Source organism: Athene noctua, chromosome 25, assembly GCF_965140245.1.
Source record: "Athene noctua chromosome 25, bAthNoc1.hap1.1, whole genome shotgun sequence".
Taxonomy (NCBI): Eukaryota; Metazoa; Chordata; class Aves; order Strigiformes; family Strigidae; genus Athene; species Athene noctua.
In genome coordinates, this window is record NC_134061.1 from 1,455,745 (window position 1) to 1,476,497 (window position 20,753).

General features: G+C 59.5%; 1 protein-coding gene across 2 annotated transcripts; it reads right to left on the reverse strand.

Annotated features, from left to right (window-relative positions):
• Positions 1 to 723: 723 nt before the first annotated feature.
• On the reverse strand, positions 724 to 20,654 carry STARD3 (StAR related lipid transfer domain containing 3). Of its 2 annotated transcripts, none has more exons than XM_074926701.1 (15): positions 20,579 to 20,654; positions 14,804 to 15,083; positions 11,843 to 11,920; positions 11,481 to 11,558; positions 11,336 to 11,389; positions 11,116 to 11,233; positions 9,943 to 10,041; positions 9,228 to 9,283; positions 8,351 to 8,443; positions 6,989 to 7,051; positions 5,858 to 5,953; positions 5,240 to 5,319; positions 4,728 to 4,832; positions 3,263 to 3,356; positions 724 to 1,471 (listed from the first exon to the last, which is right to left on the reverse strand). In XM_074926701.1, exons 2-15 carry the CDS (start codon positions 15,017 to 15,019, stop codon positions 1,367 to 1,369), a joined length of 1,335 nt encoding a protein of 444 aa, XP_074782802.1. In that variant the 5' UTR covers positions 15,020 to 15,083; positions 20,579 to 20,654; the 3' UTR covers positions 724 to 1,366. The 2 variants fall into 2 exon arrangements, with proteins under 2 accessions (XP_074782802.1, XP_074782801.1); XM_074926700.1 differs by having other exon boundaries at positions 11,819 to 11,920.
• Positions 20,655 to 20,753: the final 99 nt, after the last annotated feature.

Genomic DNA, 20,753 nt, shown 5'->3' on the forward strand with positions numbered 1-20,753 from the left:
TGCTGCCTGCAAAGGGACACTGGGGTCCTGTCACAGCATCCCCCGGGGATGGGCAAGCCCAGGCCCCCCCGGCCAGGCTATTTGGGGGCTATAAACAGGCGGGAAGTGGCTGGGGCTCACGTGGCCATGGCGGGGGGCCACCGGTCCCCAGCCCCCCCAAGCCACGTGGGCCATCGCCCCCCAGCCATGGTGGTCCCGCTCCAGAACAACCCGGGGCCGGGGGACGGTTGGGGAAACGCGGTTGTGCCACCACGGGCTGGGGGACAGCGACACCCACCCAAGGAGCCTGGAGGCCCCATCCTTTGAGGGTGGGGGGCTTCAGGCTGGCCCTGGCCCCCCCCGGAGCTGCTCACCCCCCCTGTCACTTTTACTCTCCTGTTACAAAGACACCGTGCTGCAAACAGTGCAAGGCTTTTAATTCTGACCGGAGGCATCGCCCCGCGCAGGCACGGAGAGAGAGGAGGGGGTGGGCCGGACCCCCCAGGACAGAGTTGGGGGCTGCAGAAAGCCCCGGAGAAGGGGGGGGGGGGGCTGGCGTGGGCGCTCCCCCCTCGCCGCAGCGCTGCCGGCGTGTGCCCCCGCGTGCGGGCGGCTCCGAGCTGTTTCCCTTTATAGCACAGAACACGGCACCGGCGCTCACAGGTAGAAAAGAAGGCGCAGTCGCCCCCACATTATCCCCCCCCTCCCCAACCCTACACCCCCCCCCCCCCCCCCACCCCCCCCCAAGAAGGATAAAAGTCTCTGCTTAAGGCAAATCGCACTCTGCCTCCGCGGGGAGCTGGGGGGGACACACACACGTGTGAGCGCCGCCAAGCTCCGAGGGGAGACCTGGGCAGCCCCAAAAGCACGAGGGAACAACCCGGGAGGGGTCCCCTGTGCTGAACCCCACACCCCGTCCCCTCCCGCAGGGAGTAGGGTGGGGGGCACAGCCCCAAACTGCAGCTTTACCCCCCCACGCAGAGCCTGGCCCAGGGCTTCGTCCAGACAACGAGCAGCCGGACCCGTGTCCTCACCCCAGCGTGGCCTTCGCCTCCAGCCCCTCTTTCTCCTCCAACTGGGGCACAAGTAGAGGAATTTGGGGGTCCCAGATGAGCCCCCAACCCCTGCGTGAGGGGCAGGGGGGGTCAGAGGGCAGGACAGGGGTTTGGCACACAACAGTCAGTGGTTTCAGGGCCCCGGTGGTGGGAGAAGGACCTAAGCACACCCCCACCACCCCCCCGCTCTCATCTCAGCACTGTTGGCATGGGGCAGCTTCCCGGGGGGGTCGTGGCGAGGCCCCGGGGGCCGCAGGGTCCTCTCCTGGCCGTCCCCCGGCCGCGGAGGAGAGAGGGCAGAGGAATGTCCGGCGAGGGCAGGTCCCCGCTGCTCAGGGCTTGCCGGAAAGCTCGCTGACCCGCTGGCGGAGGTGGAAGGTGAACTCGAACATGGTGGCGGCCAGGCTCTGGTGGATCAGGTAACGGGGCAGGCGACCCTGCGGGGAAAGCAGAGAAACGGGGAGCTGTGAGGCAGCGCGGGGCTGAGGGCTCGGCCCTGCACCCCCAGGCCGACCCGAGGGAAGCACGAGCGGCGCCGCGGGGAGCTGCCGCTGTCAAGGAGCTTGCTCCGGGGGAGGAACTGAAATGCGTTTTGATTTCTCTAAAAAAGCCCTGCACGACTCAACCCGAACCGCCTCGGTCTGTGCTCTATTATGTGAGATGCATTAAAAAAAAAAAAAAAAAAGAGAATAATCCTTGTTTCTGCGGAGGAAGGGAGCTGAAGTGGGGCTGGGAGCAGCGCCGGGGGCTGCTGCAGGGTCCCAGGGCAGAGAATCAGGCCCAAGTGCAGGTAGGGCTGGGCAGCCAACAATCCTGGGGGGTCAGGTAGGCAGAGGAGGACCCCCTGCTTTAGATTGGGGTGTTTCAGCAGGGCAGGAGGCGGAGGCTTTGCCCTGGAGCAAGTTTCCTCCGCAACTCAGGGCGCAGGAGATTGTGGGACTGTTGGTCCAGGAGCCATTTCAAACGCTTCCCTGAGACGAGCTCTGGGGCGAAGCTCCGTCACGGACACAAACACACACACGTGTCTAATTCTCACCCTTCGTCGCGGGAAGGGATGAGCCATGTGCTATAAATACTTCTTCAGGGCCAGAGGAAATAGCGAGGCAGCGCAGGAGAGGGCTCTGGGCACCAGCAGGGCCCTTCAGGAAGATGGTGGAAGCAGTCGCCGGGCGGGTTATTAATAGCTCGGCCGCTACGACATTTCTTCCAGCAGCGGCCGTGGGCGAGCGCTCTCCGGCCCGGGAAGCACAAGGAACGTTTTTCCTTTCTGAGCCCCATCTTGCACAAGCAAAGGGGTTCGTTATCCCTCCAAACCCCCTCGTTCCGGCGGGGCGGGAGCCGGAGCCGCGAAGGCAAAGGGCTCCAGCGCGAAGGGGCGCGGGGCCGCGCTCGGCTCTGCCCCGAGCGCTTCTGCAAACCCTCTCCAAAGCCTTTCCCGAGCAGGCGGGAGCTGCTCTGCTCCGTGGGGAGGGAGGGGATGTGGGAGGGGAGGGGGCCGCGCAGCTTTGCAGCAGAGCGCTGATGAATGGAGCCTTTGTGCTCGCTGCTGCAGCACCCGTTACCACGTCAACCTTCAGCGGAGGAAGAAAACGGGCCAGCTCGGCTCCCCCCTCCCCGCCTCATCCGCCCGACCCCGGCTCCCTTCGCTGCCTTTTGTCTGGGCCGCCAGCGAGGACTCGACACGCAAACAGCTCCAGACCTGGGGCAGCTCCCAGGGCCGAAGCGCCTTTCCCCGGGCGCGGACGCAGCCCCCCGCGTGCTGGGGGGGCCGTGCCGGTACCAGGGTACGGGTACCGCGGGTGAATCACCGCTTCGGCGGGTTCTGGGGAGCAGCAAACAGCCAGACAACACTCCCCGTGCCCCACTGTTTTCAGCCCCCAAAGAGGATAAAAATCTCCTCTCTCCCCCAGTCACGGAGAGGTGAAACCCCTAAACAAGATCTCTGCCAGGTAAGGAAGAGCCTCCCCACCCCGCCTGGGGCAGCTTCAGGGGGCAAGAGGGTGATTTGTCTAGTCGCGTTCAACCTCCACCAGTAAAACCCGAGGCCCCTTAGGGCAGCTGTTGATAACGAGCCGCTTTCAGGAGCGGGGCTGGAGCTGCTGGGAGCGGAGAGCGGGTCCTCAGCACGCAGCCTGCGCCGCGCGGGGGATGCCGGAGCCCGCTGCTGAGCTCTGCCGGGGACGGGAGGCGGCCGCAGCGCTGGCACATCAGCAACAAACTGCTTTTACCTTCAGGTCCGTGTTGAGAATCCAGATGAAGGTGCAGACCCTGGGGTTGCTGGGACATTTCAGCACGATGAATCCTCCGGGCCCGTTCTCACCCCTGCGGGGAATCGAGAGCGCACAGTCAGAGCCGGGGCCGGCTGAAAAGCCGTTTGGTTTTGTTTTTGTTGGGTTTTTTTTTTTTTTTTTTTAGCGCTCTGGGGTGCGCCGCGTCAATCCTGCGCTAGTTCCTGCTGCAGCAGCCACCCCCTGCGCCTGGCAGCGAGGCCGAGCGCCCAGCGGGGCAGGAGCAGATGCGCAGAGCACCCGGGAAGGGACCTGCTTTGGCTGCGGGCACACGAGCGAGCGCGGCGGGGCAGGTTTCCCACAGGTGCCTTGGCAGCAGCGGTGCCAGGGCCGCCGGCTGAGAAGCTGCCTCTGCCTCCGGACCGTGCCAGCCCCGCCGACGCTTCGCCGCGGGGAAGGTTTCCGAGGCACAACCCCTGTGGAAATGGGTGCAAACAAGAGGTCCCAGGAAAAGGCGAGCGGCCAGGGAAACCCTGGGCGGCCGGGACAGGCTCGGCACAGGGAGCCCTGTCGCTGCAGCCCCCAGATCCTTCCTCGCACCATCTGATCCGTCTCAGAGAGAAGAGCTGTGCTCACACACACAGCCCAAATACAGATTTCCCTTCCCTGTTCAGGAACATGCTATTTTTGCTGCATACATTTGTAAAAAGATTTTTCTAGGCCCTGAAGTCCCCAGCACTTAAATAGACTGAGGCAGCTATAACGGCTCTGAGTTAAAATGTCAATTACTTTAACCAGATTATTAGGAAAAACAAAGTCAGTGCGTGAATTGGCACAGCTGGGCCCCAGGCACCGGAGCAGACAGTAACAAGGAGTCCTTGTTTGATGAAACTAACCCCGCTGAGATCCATCACCAGCCGGGCAAAGCTGTCCCTTCAGAAGGGGAGAGGCCAGGGACCTGCCGACACTCCGGGAGCTCGTCCATCCTGACGCAGCTCGTTTCGCCCACGGGACCATCTCCCAGTGTCCTCAGCCTTTAAAGTCAGTAAGCGACTGGCTTACGAGCAGCAAAAGGCATGTGAGAAGCTCAAAGCGAGCCACAGTCAGCTGTTTACTGCCCCTCAGAAATGGCAGCTGGCCCTGTTTGGGAATTAACTGTTACATAAACAGGATGCGGCCTGGGTTGGGGTTTGTGCTGTTACTGGTCGGCACCTCCACTCCCCTGAGCTGGGAAACGCCCGAGCAACGCTGAACAGCACGGAGAGTTTCTTTAACAAAGGAAGAAGAACAAGGGAAGCAAGGTTTAGTTCCACAAATAGATTAGCTTCCTGCAAACGCTGCCAGGAAGACAGCAGGGTTTTCATTTAAGTGGCTCTTTGCCCTAAGCTTAAGCAAAGCGTGTGTGTCAGATACCAGCTTAAAAAAAAAAAAAAATTAAAAAAAAAAAATCAAACCTGCCTCTTACCTGACATACTTGGAGAGCGGAGGCTTGAGGCTGTGCGTGGTCGACATCCCTGAGGAAATGTACCTGTCTCTTCTCCTCTCGATCCGGCGCACGTTCACGAAATCCCTTAAGCAAAGAAATAAAGAAATGGCACCGGCCGCTCTAGACCGCGCGCGGGACTCTGGAGGAGCAGCTCCGGCTCTCCGGGCTGCTGGGAGAGGCCGTGGCAGAGACACAGCCCACAGGGACAAAGCCCCGCACCCCACTGTTAGGGGGAGACCAACCCAGGCAGATTTTGAGCTCTGAGGCTCCTGCCAGAAACATCTGGAGGAGATTTAGGGGCTCCTTGACTTTGGGAGCGTGACCCGCACAGGCAGCCCTGCCCCGCCGACACCGGGAGCTCCCGGGCAGGGAAGGGGGCAGAGCTGGGTGGGGGGGGAGCAGAGCGCTCTCACCACAGGCAGACGCTTCTCTCCGTGTTTTAGGAGAGCGTTCAGGGGCTCAGCACAAACGAGACAGTGGAATAAACTGACCTTGGGGAGACAACACCGCCTGCAGCCCCAGCTGCCACGTCGTAGGAGATGATCGTGTTGTCTTCAACCCGCTGCAAGATCTGGGGAGGGGGCGGGAGGGGGAAAATGAATAAAAAGAAGAGAGATTTCCTCAGACCGTGCCTGCAGGTCACAGTTGCCAACAGCTGGACCCTCCCCTAAAACAGCAGCAGGATTCAAAGCAACCAGAGTGTCTGATCCGGGGCCGAGGGGGACGAGCCCCTTGGCAGCGGGCGCACAGGTTTGTCCCCTGCTCTGCGACTGGTCCCTCCGCCCTTCCGGGGACGCAGCCTTTGCCTCCGGATCCCCGCCACGGCAACGGCACAAACCCCACCAAGCAAAAGCAGGTTTGGCTCAGCCGCTGGCCCGTCTCCCTGCCCACCTCATGGGCTTTTGGATGGGCACACGCATGCAGCTGGCTACCGCGGAGCATTCGGATCGTACGGATGAGCGGCGGAGATTTAACGCCTCGGTGACTCGGATCCAGCTAAGCTCCAGTAGGGCCTGGGCACCGCCGACAGCCGGTGTTGGACTGGGAAGCTCCAACTCTCCGCTCCAAGGAGCTCCTGTGATTAAGCCATCTTTGTCCGGCACGCTCACCTGGCAAGCTGCCACTGTTCTGTTCCACAGGATCATCTTCTCAGGCTGGAGAATAACCTCCTGGTAAACTGTTTCAGCAGAGCACTGCAGGAAAGCCTGAGGACAGAGCCAGAGCAGTTAGCCAGTCCCCCCGCTCCACTTTGCTAAGATTATTTTTAAGGAACGCGGGGCAGCTCACAAAGAACAACTGGAATAACACAGGAGGGGAGCAAAGCCACGGCTGTCACCCCCCTGCCATGGTGCTGTCGCTCCAGGAGGGGCCTGGAGGGCACATGGGGAGTTGGAGAGAGCAGACCTCAGGCTTCAGCAGTCGCCGAAGCGCTGCCTGACGTCCCTGCTGCTGGAAGAGAGGGCAAGTGTCTGTCTGTAACACGGCCAGACAGACGGACCTTGGGGCTGGCTCCTCTCCCACCCTCACCCCGCTTTTATCAGCGGTTCTGCTGCCTGCGTGATTGCTTCGGGAAGTTGCTGAAAAGCCCTTTCTGAGCTCCAGCACAGACAAGATTCATTTCTCCACGTCCCGGTGGGACGGGGGATCTTTGGAGGCAAATGGTTAATGCAGTAAAGTGGGACCATCCAGCTTTTCCTCGCGGATACAGAGCTGCTCCATTGGCAGCTCCTGCCAGCGAGGCAACATATGCACTGGAACAAAGAAAAGCCACCGCAGCACCAATGCTTCATTAAAGCATGGTTTACAGCCAAGCCACTCCAGCGAGGGCACGGAGCAAGGCACTTCCGAGCAGCTCTTCTCCATGCCAGGCAGCAGCAGACGCACGCTCAGCCCTGGTCTTGCTGGCAATTAGTTCCAATTAGCCTCCTTGGTCAGATTAGTCCTAGATGCTGGGGTTGGAAGCGAGTCTTGCAGTCACCTGCTCCCACTTCTACCAGCGGAGACTGGGGCCCAGCATATTTGCTGGGGAGTTTGTCTGCCAGCCAAGGGGCTTTCCTGGAGAGATTCCCTAGAGCGCGCAGAGCAGTTCATCTGTCTCGAGCAAAGAGAGCGTGCTCTGCTGCCTGACCTGTCCTGCCAGGGCCAGGAGGGGTGTGAAAGCTGAGCTGGGGCTCTGAGCAGAGCTGTTGCTCCTCGCCCAAACCACGCAGCCTAAGGAAGCGATCTGGGAAGGGTCTTACCTTTAAAATAAAGGTCTTGCCGTGGAAAGGTATTTCAAAAGTGTAAACAACGTCCCCAAAGTCCTGTGAGAGAAATAAGAAAGTTACATTTATGTTAGCAAAAGGGAGAGCTTCTGTCTGGGGTAAAGTCAACTGCAAACGCTGCGGCTGCAGGAGCAGTCCCGCCTCGCGGTGTCGTCCTGAGGGACCCTCGCCAGCCCTCACACGTTCCCCCCCGTCCCCCCGACGGTGACCCCAGCACGTGAACCGCACCGAGCACGTTTCAGATGCACACACGCACAAATTTCCATCAACAAAACAATATCCAGAGCGGCAGCAGGGATGAGACAGAAAAAGAAACCGCCCCGTGCCAGCCTGCAAACTCCACGTCAAGGTCAAATTCTCTTTGTAGCAAGCTACCAGCACCAGGGTAAGAGAAAGGGGCGAGTTTGCCAACACTGCTGTTGTTACCTACATCTGAGAAGAGGTTCCCTGGAGGGGTTAGGGATGGACAGATGATAACCTTTCATCATTAGCCCTGTGTTAAACTCTGATTAGTCTATTTAAATCCATCCCCCTTTGGATAAAGAAAACAATCTGCCCAGCTAGTTTGGCATCAGACAATGGATCACTTGACAGGGGAATTTTAACCACCAGATGAGACTGCAGTTTGCAGGACTCTCACCCCAATCGCACTGAGCCCGCAAGCAGAAAGCAAGGCTGGGTTTAGAGGGCAGAGAGGCTGCCCCTTTCTCTCCAGCCTTCAGAGAGAGGAAGGGGCTCTAGGTACCCCAGAAAACTCTCCTGCAGTTCAGGGAATGAACCAGCACGGTGAGGAATGAGGCAGAGCAGGGTCTGCTTTGCTTTGTGTGCCTCTGTGCTGCCCGAAGGGGCACAAGGGGCAGCCAGAGCCCTTTGGCAAAGCCACCATGGAAAGACGTAAGGAAGAAACACATTCCTGATTTACACTCCAGCACCCACAAGGTCCCTGTCCTGGGGAAGGGGGGACACAAACAGCTTTGAGGGTGGCAGGAGCAGGTTGTGCCCCACTTTCCTGCTCCCAGGTGGGCCAAAGCTGGCCAGAAAGGTGTGGCCTCCCAAAGGTGAGCCGCCCGCCCCTGCCCGCCCGCCGTCCAGAGGGAGGAGTGATGGGCTCTCTCCTGTCAAACAAGAAGGCAATTAAACGTCTAATTAAATAAGAGGGGATTTTACATTTAACTGAACTGGAATAGATTCCTAATTCAATCAGGTAATTGTAACGCTTGTTAATTTTTCATGTCGCAAGGAGGTTTCAAAAGCCTCATTTGTCCTCCCGTTTTTGCTAAGCCATCCGTGCTCTCTGCCGCCAGCGCTGCCCGGCAGGTGGGGCGGGGGGACACTTGCATTGTTTTTCTCGAACTTCCAGTTCTCCTCCTGGGCGAGGATTTGGTCCACAACCTCCATGGCGTCTTTGCCTTGTCGGACATACTCCTTCTCCTAGGAGGGGAGGGAGCATTTCATTAGCTGGGTTTGCAGAAAGCCCGAAGCGCGTGCACAAGGCTGGCGAACCCCCCTCCCAGGGCTGGCAGAGGGAAGGGGGATATCTCCCATCACCACACTGCAGAAATCTCTTAATTTGGGTCACAGAGGCCTCATTTTGGAGCTCAAAGTCACGCTCCCCGCCCTGGCTCGTATCCATGCACCAGCTGCGGCTACCAGCGAGTCTCCCGCCTTAACGTGAGGGTTTCCAGCAGGCAAAGGGTGATGGGATGCGTGGAGCTTCCTTCTGTGGAGGTGCCAGAGCTGGGGCTGAACGGCAGCAGAACCGCTCAGAAAAGAGCAGAAAGCAGCTTGTGCCCAAGCCAGGCTTTGGGGAGGCGAAGCCCCACGAGCCACAGTTCAGTGGAGGCGATGCCCACGGTACGTGACCCTGTAACCAGGGACTGGAGAGGGGAGGGGGACAGGCAGAGCTGGAATCTCAGCCCTGTGGGATGCTGTGGGGGAGAGCATATGGCCCTGGCAAGGGTTTGTGTTGAGTGTTGCCCAAAGGACGGTGCCACCGGTCCTGGGGCACACGGGGAACGGCCTGGTGCCGAGGGTCACCCAGAGCTCCTCGGCCACACGTCCCCAGAACAGAAGGCTGGGAAGTGAGGGACAGCAGCCTGTGGTGCTCTGCAGGTCCAGCACCCTGACAGGGCCCACAGGATTGTCAGAGACCCTGGATCAGCCTGAAGGCACCAGGCAGGGTCAGCTGGCCGGGGGCCACGCTGCCTCTGCTTACCTGAGCTGTCAGCGCCTTCCTCCCTGCGCCTTCCTCGTCCGACTCGTTGTCCGAGCCTAGGGGGGAACGCACACAATTAACACACAGGTGATGAAGACCCCGCTTGCATCATCTCCCTGGGAGCTTCTCGTGGGGGACAGACAGCATCCAACGGGAAGGGCTGTGAGGAGGGAGGACCCCGACACAGCCCAGGCCCTGCCTCCCCGAACGCCTCCGCGGCGCAGCCGGAGCGCGGCCGAGCAGGAGCAGGGTGTCAGCGACACCCAGACAGCGGCTCCGGGCGACGTCTCCTCACTCCCGAGCTGGGGAGGTGTCCGGAGCCAGCACGAGGCAGTGTCACAGCACAGGGGCACGCTGCCAGCTCTTATCCTCACCTGCTTGTGGCAACTTGCCCCCGTGCCCTCATCCCGAGGGCAGCATTTTTCCGAGTACTTCAGCCGCAGTTAAGAGCATTTAATCCCAAAACCACAAAAGGCTCCAGTTTCCCACAGAGCCGCAGGCAGGAGTGCGGGGCTGAGCCCAGCCGTGCCCTCCCTGCCCGGGCACAGCACGAGGAGAGGGGAGCCCGTTGTGCAGCGTCGGTTCTTGGAGGCTCTGCCACCCGCCACGATAACGAGATGGAGCTTGGGGAGGAGGCGACTGCGGAGGTGAGGAGACCCAGGAGGAACAGTGAGGGGAACAAGGAGGGGAAGCGAGGTGGGAGAGCACATCTTACCTGCGAAGGACTCTGGTGGGGAGTAGAACTGCCCCTCGGAAAGGGCCCCGGGGTAGAGCAGGGAGCTGCGAGAGGCCGCGGCCTGGGCTGCCAGGTACCCTGCGAACCAGAGCACGAGGTTTTACACCCGCAGCAACCCGGGGGGTCCCAGGGCCCCCACCCCATCCACCCTCCCAGCCACTTGCTTCCAGATACAGCCGGTCTTTTCGCACTGACACCAGCCAGCCCACAAGCTTTTCAGCTCCTATTGCCTCATCTTTTGTTTCAGACATTTTATCTGCATGGAGATCAATGGGCTCTTCTGCCTGTCAAATCCAAAGGCGATTAAGCATCTAATTAAATAAGAGCTTCCCCTGGAAGCAATTTGGAACCTGAGCCTAATCCAATAGAGGCATTAAACACTTGATCATTTTTCATCTTAAAGCCTCCTTGCAAGACCCAAACATCCCCTGGTGTTTTCCAGTCAGTCAGTGCATTTCTGATCAAGCCCTGCTTGACAAACACCCCTTGGTTTACGTGCTGTCAGCTAAGCCTGGGAGAGCGACAAACTCCTTTTCCCGCTCTAGGATCAGGCAGCCGTGCCAGTCCAGGCCGAGCACCTACTCCCTAGAAGGCTCTCTGGAAGTTACAGCTGCCCGGCACTGCAGGGTAATTTGTAAAGCATTAGGTCAAACTCAACCTCTATTTAGTTTTGACCTCAGCGACCGGAGGCTGTAAAATTTCACACAGCGTAACTCACGCCGCGCCCCTGTAACGTGTCTGCGACTGAAGGAATCCTCCCCGAAAGGTCTCCAGCCCAGATCTGAAGACAGATATCCAGAGACAGAGAGTCCAACAGCCCGCCTGGCATCTGTCCCACTGTTTCAAAACATTTTCTCCGATGTGGAGGTGAGCTCTGTTTCCAACACGTCTGGCTTCAGGATCCAGGCATTGGGGAATCTGGCATGTTTTCCTCCACTCAATTAAAAGATGCTTTTTATAATCTGGTATTTTCTTCCCCTGAAGGGACTTATATACCATAACAGAATTGAGTCAGGCACTTACCATCACAGCCAGCCTAGAGATCACTTCTTTATAAATGTCAGATCTGTCAAGGTGCTGCCAAAGCAGCAGAAACCCCAGGCCTGGTACTCTCATCTGCCAACTCCTACCAGAGGGGAGCAAAATACTCACATCGTTCCTCTTCTGCTTCCTGAGTTAGGACTTTAAAATCCAGGAACCAAGTCTCCAGCCAAGCAATGACAAACGAGACGATAGGAAGTAAATAGCCGAAAGCCCCTTTGGTCAGAAGCTGCGTGGAAGAAAGCAAAAACCACAGGGAGTTTACACAAACGGGAAAACAGCAGCATCAAGCAATCACAAAGCAATCCCCTGTGAGCCCAAGGAAACCAACCTCGGAGAGGATGACCTTCACAATCAGGAAGGCACTGGATACCAACGTAGTGACCTGAAAAATAAACGTACGTATCTCAGATCCCTGCAAAGTCCAGGCAGAGAGGGAAAACTTAAAAACAGGAAAGCAAAAATTGCCTTCTTACCGCTATGACCCACCAGTGGCGCAGCTTTACGACTGCATAGGCCAGCAGCAACACAAAAAACCGAAAGAAAGCCAAGACCTTTAAAAACAAAAAGCCATCGACACTAGTCACTGCCCTTGTCCCTCTGCCAGGTGCTGGGAGGACACAGAGAGGGGCCAGCCCCCGAGCAGCTCGCTGTCCCAACAGTCGGGGTCAAGGCTGTGACCTGCCCAATTCCACAGAGCCAGGCGAGGGGCAAGGCTGCAGGGAGACCCCAGCTCCCCTCCCAAAGCACCCAGCTCCTCCCTGCCCAGCCTTCAGCCGTGCCACCCCCTCCAGCTCCAAAGCTGTTTCCTCACCTGCAGCAAGCCTGGGATACTCACAAATATATCAAAGAAAGAGGTTTTGAAATTGTAATTGATGATTTCGTTCTTCAAGTTCTTCTGAATGCCATCCTTGGTCTGAAGGGGAGACAGGAAAGCGAAAAGCTATTGAGTGCACTGATAAGAAACTAATGGTAGAAAGAAACCGGCCAAGCGGTGCCCGGAGGTTCCCGCCAGGTCAGGTTATGCACCAGGCATACAAATGCCTGCAGCAGGCAGGACCCCGGGAGGATACAACAGCCCATTTCACCCTCGGTTTCACACCGAGGAGCACGAGCCGGGGAGCCAGAGCAGCACGAAGGTACATTAAAACTTCTACGTGGGGGCTTTCCAACGCCGAGAAGCCGCTCCTCTGGCTCAGCACATCCGGCACCACCAGATCACAACGCTCACCGCCTAAAGCGCTCGGTCGGACACCACCTCCCACTCGTGCCCACCTCTTCCCTGTGTGGCTTCAGGTGACAACTTCAGCTGCACGGGAGGGGAGGTGGAAAAAAAAGGAAAAAACACAGGAAAATGCTTCTCTAGCACCTTCAGTAACGCGCTGGACAATCAAAACATCTCCCCCGCAGGGCTCTCAGGGGTCACTGAGCAAGCTGGAGGAATTTAAACTGCCATCGTCCTCGTGCAAAGCACCGAGGGGTCCCCTCTCCCTTCTTCCAGGCCAGCTGGCTTCCCAGGGCTCGCAGCAAGGCTGAGCTGCCCTCCAGAAAACCCAACGGAGGAAGTCAACCAGCGGGTTCAAACGTACTGGCAAAGGGGAAGAGGGAGGAGAGGAGGACAAGGGACATGCACAGGCACAGAGAGACTGCAAGGAAATCTGAAAGAGGCAGAACCGCTTTCTGGGATATCGTAGGGGAGCACGGAAAAAGCTCACAGAAGAGCTCTCTCTCTTGCCTCAACCCGAGACAATCTGGGGCCTGACAGCCCTGGTACTTTTGACACCATAAATCCTGCTCTCGGGAGCCTGGAATCGCTGTTTATGAGGAAGCGAATGGCTCAGGTAACTGGAACAAATGCTTCACCTTTAGGCTATTGGTTTGAACGCAGCCCAGCTGGCCTGGAAGCTGGTATAGGCTGACAGCTGTTTGATGATCTGTGAGAAACAAGTTGGTGGATCTCAGGCCAGTTCTTGGCAGCCTGGTGTCCTGGCACCCTCTTGTCAGACAGTCCAAGGACAGAAGAGGCAGCCACCGGGAAGCGGTCCCTCTAGGTCAGGGCTGGTGCTTAACATTCAGGGAGAGGGGGGCAAAGCAGTTCTGCACTATTGCTTTATCCGATCCGCGGCTCCAGGACTCGTGCCAGGCAGCTTTGCTGAGCCGCCACGGAAAGCCTCTTCCCCACACTGCTATGAGATGCTGCAGGAGGAACGAGACACGGGGAAGGATTATGGTTTCTGGGAGGTGTTTTCAGTTTAAATACAGGCCACTGCCATGGACAGGGAAGAAGAACCATCTGAGGCATCTCTCTGAGAGCACCAAGCTCGCAGAATTACAGCTTGCAGGCAACAGACATTTAACGAGGGACAATTTGCTCAGCTTATCTTGCAGCAAAGGAAACAGTTTGATAAAAAAAGCATTAGTCATGATATAAAATCGTTGCTCTTCATAACTAGGCAAATAAGCTGTCCTAATAGCTTTAAATATGCAGCATCTCAGCTCGGGGCCCAAATATCAGCAGTTAGTCACTCATTAATGGCTACCTGCAAGACCTGGGCTCAGAATCACCCTGGTGACCGTGCTGGCAGCTTAGCTCCCCGGGGGCTGGATTTTTTTTTTTGATTTGTAGACAGCATTTTGATTTGTAGACAGCACGTCTCCAGACAGCCCAGTGAACAGGGACACGAGCAGGAGGCCGGGGTCCCAGCCGGGCGTGCAGGACACCATCGGCATCGCTGGAATGCTGGCAGAGAGGGGCTTTTTCCCAGGCGGGGGGGAGCAGGGGTCTCTTCAGGCTCTCGACACTGCATGGCCTGCCGGCAGCGGGCAGGGTGAGGGAGCTGCTGGCCACGACAATCTGTTAAGTGCAGCCACCCAGGAGATAAACAGGGCAGAGATAAGAGCCGCTAAGTGAGTGCAGGATCTAGTGCTGATAAATAAAGGCCAGACACCGGCAGGGCTGCCCGCAGAAGCACCGGGGTCTGTCTGTTCATCTTGCCTCTCTGTTCAGGTTGTTTCACGGGAGGACATGTAGTACCCTAAACCCGTCGTCACCACAGCAGAAACCAGTCAGGACCAGTTCAGGAAAAATCAAACCAAAGTACAGCCCAGGGAGAAACTTGGACCCGATGGGGCTGAGGTAAATAAACTGGATTTCCCTGGTCATTGCAACAGTTGACACACTGAGTAAACACAGCAGCCTGCAGAGGTGTGGCAGCCACTTCGGAGAGGACCAAAGCCCTCGTGTTCCCTTCACTAGTCCCCTCTGAGGTGGAGCAGCACCTCCAGCTCTTGGAAGCTGAGATTAGTGTCAGTACGCCAGGACCAAAGCTCAAAGCCCCTTCTGTCTTTGCCCAACAGCTGGGCGGGTGAGAGGAGGGTCCACGCATCCCACCCCGCTCTTCTGAGAACAAGACACTGCACAACTGGCAGCTGCTTGGCAAACACAGTGAGCGGCTTCACTTGAGGCAAGGGGAGCAGGAGAGAATTTCGGCCAACAGCTCAACCTGGCGATTCCAGGGGCTCCAGATCTTGTTACACGACAACACAGAGCATTCCACGTGACGGCGTTAACAGCCCTGGAGAGCCACAAGAGAGCCCGGCTGCAGGAAACGAGCTGGACTTTAGTTTACACTAAGAGCAGCGCCTTCTCGGCCAGCACAAATCACCAGAGCGCTGGGAAGAACAAACAAAGACTTGGCCCAAGACTTCTGAAACAGAGCAATTAACGCAGAGGGAACTGCGTTAAAAAAGCACAACTTAAAAGGGCAAAGGCTCCACGGATCTGCTTCCCCCAACTTACATTCAATTCGATTATCCACAATAAAGAGATGAAGAGCAGGTCGAAGGTGACGAAGAGGCAGAAGGTCCTCCTCACGTCCGAGATGGCTTTCCTCTTCTCCGGCGAGAAGTAGCAGTAGGGGGAGAAGCCCTGGCTCTGGGAGAACGAGGTGCTGATGGACGCGATGGCTGGGAGGCTTCGTTCCAGGTCGTGCTGCAGGTCTGTCGGTTTGCTCATCCTCGGCCCAAGCCACTTGGGTCCTACGTCAAGCAGGGCAACATCTGCCAAGTCAGTGCGTCACCTGTGGGGAGACACAAAGGGCACCCTCAGGCCTCGGGTCTCTGGATACCCCTTCTCCTCTGCCCCTCTAAAGGTAAATCTTCCTATTCCCAAATGAGATCCTGTCTGTTTGATACAGTTCTGGAGGGAAAACTGGCTTTTGGGCTGGCAAAGAGCCTCCCTCTCTGAAGCGAAGACACCCAGGGCTCCCCCCAGGGCTGCCCCATCCCACCCTGGCACCCCACGTTCACCAGCACAGGCAGAGACTTTCCTTCCCTCTTGCTCACTGCAGAGAAGGAAGAATCAGCTGCGGAAGGCTCAGAGGCACAGGGGGTCACCAGAAAGTGTCCCCAGGACCCAGCGGCAGCCACCCAGAACACGCTCGCAGCACGGCCAGCCAAGCTGGTGGCTACAGCCAGCGGTCAGAGCAGCAGATGGCAAACCCCCCGGAGGAGCCATGGCAGCAGGAACATGGGCCTGGGGGTGTTTCCGTGGAGGCCCCTGCTCCGAAAAGGAGCACTCCCCGGGACCCCGGAGCCACCCCAAGCTGCAGCAGGCTCCCCGCAGGGGCGCGGAGGCAAAGCTCCCGGGAGCTCCGTGTTTTGCACGAGACAAACCACCAAACCTCGGGAGCCCGTCACCCCGTCGGATCCCATCCTGCAGGCCGAGGGAGGAGCCGGCTCACTCCAGGAGCAGGACACTGGGTTCCACGCCCGACTGCGGCCAAGCGGGGCAGCGGGATGGCAGCAGGGGCCAGCGCTGCTCTCCGGCCCGGCCGCGGCAGCTGGCAGTGCCGGGCACACAACCCCGGCGCGAGCGAGGTGTTGAGGTCTGAAGGCTGTTTTCACACAGCTCGTGCCAACCATTGTATTAAAATTTTTCCTCTCCGTCAGCACCGCACAAGGAGGCCACTATGTTAATGCCCCGCGCAACTAAAACACGCTGGAGACAAACAAGGAAAGAGGATGCCAAAACAGGTCAGCCCAGGGATCTGCCAGTCCCTGGCTCCGCCACCTCCAAGTCACCCACGGCAAAGGCACAGCTACAAACTCCTTCTCTGCAAAACACTCCTGCTCAAGGACATTTGGCCTCCAAGGAAGCAGATTCTTTGCTGCGTTAGCTACTGCCCCAGCAGTTCTGCATCTCTAGGATCTGGGTGAGGTTCTCTGTCTACAATAGATCATGCCTACAACAACCAGGAGGCTGCAGTCATGCAACATCTGAGGAAAAACACCCTGAGACTGCGCCCAGACCTGTGGGAAGGGGCGGCCCACGGGGCACACGAAGCCAGGGGTGCTGCTGAGCCCCACCGGGCACTGAGGCAACTGCCAGAGCTGAGCAAAACCTGATTTGGGGCGATTTGGGATCCCTGCACCAGCAGCTTCTGCATTCCAGCCCCTGGGGAGCAGCACGGCTGGAAAGGGAACAAAGCTGGACTCCTGTCAAGTCCCTGTTAGTCTCTCTCGGAGGCACTTTGGAAGGAGCTGGAAGACTTGTCACTTTGGATCAGCCGCAACGACCACGGCCCTTCGCTGCTCCGAGCGAGGGACCCGTCTCAAACTGAGAAAAGTTAAAGACATCTGTGAGCGCTAAATAATACATCACCTCATGCACGGGCTGCCTCCTCCTCTCCGGCAGGGTGTCACCGCCTCCTTCCCTCAAACACCACTTTGCACTTAGGCAGCCCCCCGCAACTTTCACAGCGCTTTAAAATCACCCTGCGAGAGTCGCCAGCCCCGCTCCCCCGACACCGAGGGGGCCACGGCAGAGAGCGGCTGCCGCTGCGAGCCCTCACAAAGCTCAGCCAGCCTAAACCCACCCGTCCCTAAAGCCCAGCCTTCCCGGTGAGGTTTAACACAGCTTCATTAGCACGCCCATCCCAAAACAACCAGCAATAACCAATTTCTGGGAAAGAACCAGTGACAAGGGCTTTACCTCAAGCACTGTGGGACAGAGCAGGGTTTGGCAGAAATATTTTAAGCCCAGATGAGGCCCCTCGCCTGGGACTGCTCCCTCCAGCAGGAGAAAGCCCAGAGCAGAAAGAGCAGGGGCTGGATCTGAGCGTGTAGAAATGTGCCTTTTTCTGGGTGACAGATAAATTATTGAGCGCCCCGGTGTTGTATTATGCATTCAGACATCCTCCGCAGCGTGAGCCGCACCGGCTGCCGAGCCACGAGCCGCTTTCGGGGGCTCTCGAGCAGTGCAGCCCCGACAGCCAACACTACAGGGGAAGCACGAGCGGCACTCGCTGCCCAGAGGGACACCCCGGGTGACACTGACGCAGCCCGAAGAGGCAGCCGCACTGGGGACCCCTCAGAGCTTTTCTGGTTTAAAAAAAAAAAAACAAAACCAAAAAGGGGGGGGGGAAGCTCTCAAGACTCTGAGGAAAGATTTCGTTTCTTTTTTCTGGTGCAACCTCCTGTTTTGAGGACGAAGCAGGAGGTGAGAGGTGCAAGGACTAAAGGCGATGCTGCCATCAGCAGCGAGCCCGCAAATCCCAGTGGGAAGCAAACGTTGAGCAGGGGTGCCCCGAGACAACACCGAGAACTAACGCCCAACGAACTCCATGTGGCAGAACACCCGCAGCCCAGCCCAGCCCCAACTGGCACCAGAACAGACCCCGGGCCTGGGCCAAGGCCCAGCCTGGCCCTGTGAAAGGCCAGAGCAGCCCCTGCAAAGCTCCAGCATCACCCTCCCCAGTGTCACTCCCACCCCAGTGTCACCCTTTTCCACTCTCAGCTTTCAGATTCAAATCACAAGCTTCTCATTAGCACATGTTTGCATGTTAATGACATGTCTTACAGTAAGAAGCCTTTCCATCTTGTGACATTGCTTCTCCTTTCCTCCCGCGCCCCCGACTTCCTATTAATGTGTCTTCTCAGCTCACATGACGACTTCAACAGCTAATTCTCATGTCACCTCTTCTGAGAGTTACAGCCTTTGCACCAAACGCTGCACCAGGAGAGAGAACACCTGGAGAGCGTGAGGGACGGGGCCTTTTAGAGACACCAACCGCGGGTGTTTCACCAGACGCTAACACGCGTCCGAGCTCCCTAGCAGGGAGAGGCGCTTTTAAAACAAAAACCGTAAATATTAAGTCAGACACTAAACCTCACTCCAAAAAAACCCATGAAGTGATCCGACTTCAGCAAACCACTGGACAGGCCCCGTCACACTCACAGGGCCGAGACCGTTTGGTTTCCGAGCGCGCCCAGACGCTGCCGTGATCCCGCAGCAAGGGCACAGCGCGGAGCTCCGCGGCGAGCTGTCCTTGTGCCGACCTGCAGCTTTCCCTAAAGCATCTTCCAGGGCTAATCCCAGCCCATATCTACGCTCAGAAAGGTCACCCTGCCAGGCACCTTACGTGCTGGCTCCCGGCAGCGCCGGTGGCACGAGGGACGGCGAGCAGAGGCGGCACGCTGACAGGCAACGGCCGTGGTAAATCAGAACAACGAGGGGCACCGGGGCTCAGGCTTCAGGCTGTCCGTGAAGAGCCACTTGCTCAAAAAACCAGGAGCCGCCACTGTCTGGGCACAGAGACCCCCGGGGAGCCCGTCCCCTCCCCAGCACCGCAGGCGGAAAGGGGGAAACTCCAAGAGCCACATTCCCTCGGAGCCAGCGGGGCAGCCCAGCCCTGGCCACTCCCAATCCCGTTGCCCCGGTCCCTCTGCTGCCCCAGGGAGCCCGGGGAGGCGGCTCCCGGTGTGCAGGGGCCCGGGGAACAGGCAATGCTCAGCCGCCGCCGCTCCGAGGGCTCGATGCGTGCGGGGAGCGACCTGCAACCCCCTGGGGAAGCGCCGCTGCCCGCCAAGGGCTGAGCCAGCCCCGGGGCCTGGTCCTGCCTCTCGCCGCAGGCAAAGGCATCCCCGGGGCTCCTCACAGCCAAGCCGGGTGCTGCCTCCCCCCAGCTGACCCCTCTCTACACTCAACGTGAGCCGCAGCCCCCCCAACCCACACCTCCACCCCACGCACCCTCCTCCTTAGCACTTTGCACCACCACACCAATCTTCAGCAGGCTTCGGTGGCAACGTGGTTGCCTGAACCCCCAGTTGGCACCAGCTGAGAGTTGGGGCCCGGCCCCTCTCCCATCCACCCCTCAGGGTGCCCTTGGTGGGTGTCGGCCCCCCCAGCTCGAGGGGGCAGCGAGAGGCAAAGCCTGCCTGAACATTTGGGTGGGCTCCTGTCCCCGAGAGCTGCTGCGGGACCCTCCTGGCAGCGTCTGCTGTCCCCGTGCTGTGACAAAACCTCAGCCAGGTCTCGCCCGGTCCCACGGGCCCGCTGCTGGGTTTGGGGATGCGGAGCTGGACCTTAAACGCCCGGGATGGGGGAGGCTTCACCCGCCTCACAGCAAGAGGAGGGTCTCTGGCAGAGGGCCGCGATGGCCACCAGCCTCACGGAGCGTTGTCCTTCCTCACACCTCAGCCCCACGCTCGAGCCCGCCAGGCGATCGGTCCCTCACAGGAGGGGGACAAAGCTCGGGGTCCCTGCGGAACCCCCGGACCCGAATCAGCGAGGCCGTGTCTGTGACAACAGCACGACCAGGAACCTCCAAACCCAGAGCAGCCCCCCCCCGAGCCACCACGGGCTGCAAACAACAGTTCTAGGAGCACCAGGATCGCCGCGGGATATTCCCGATGGAACCGTCCAGGCCGGTGTTTGCCGAGGGGGGAGCGGCCCCCGGACCCCCGACAGCCCCTCCACACCCCAACAACCCCTCGGGGGTCCCGTCCCCGGGCAGGAGCCGATCCCTCCTCTCCGGAGGTGCCGCGAGTTTCCCAGCGCTCGTCCTCATAAAAGCACCCGAGGTCCCCGCAGCTTTGTCACAGCGATGAGCGAGGGGCGAAGCTTCCAGCCGCCCGTATCTCCGGTGCCGTGAGCTGCTCGGCGATCGATGCTCATCCTCCGGTCATCCCACACCCCCCTCGCCCCGGTGCCCGAGCACGGAGCGGTTTTAAACGCGGAGGTGCCCGTGGGGGTCAGCGCAGAAGCGGCTCCGGGGGGGATACGACCGGGATCGGGCGCTGCTCCTGCCCCCGGGGCCCGGCGCCGGGCGGGGGTTCGGAGAGAGGCCGGGGAAGCGCGAACGGCTCCCGGGGAGAGCCGGGGCCCCGGTCCCGCCGGTGAAACCGGGGGACAGAAAACACGACAGGGATCCGAGCCCACCCGGGGCTTCCCAGGGAAAGGTGCCCTTGGGGGAGCCCGGCCCACGGGACACCCGGGGCTCCCCGGGCCCCAAAGCCTCCGGGGAGCCGGTAACGGATTAAACCTCAGTATCGCGGTAACTGCAACCCCCGCCTGCCCAGGACTGAACCCGGGACACCCCCCCCAAGGAGAATCGTGTCCCCCCCCGCCCCGGCGGCCGCACTCCCGGGCCCGAGGACGGCACCAAGGCCCTGCCCGCGCCGGCGCCCCCCGGAGCCGAGCGGCCGGGCCCCGCCGCCCAGCGCACAGCCCGGAGTCGCCCTCCCCGGGAGCGGGGCCGGGTGGCCGCCGAGGCCGCGGTCCCGCCCGCGGTACCTGCCGCCGCCCGGTGCCGGTCCCGCCGGAAGCCGACCCCGGGCAGAGCCACTTCCGGCCCGGCGGCGCCGCCACCTCTGACCCCGGAAGGGAAACGCCAGAGCGAGGCTGCGCCGGCGCCGACCATCCCCGGCTGCGGGGGGGGGACGGGCCCGCGGGGGGGGGCAGGGAGAGA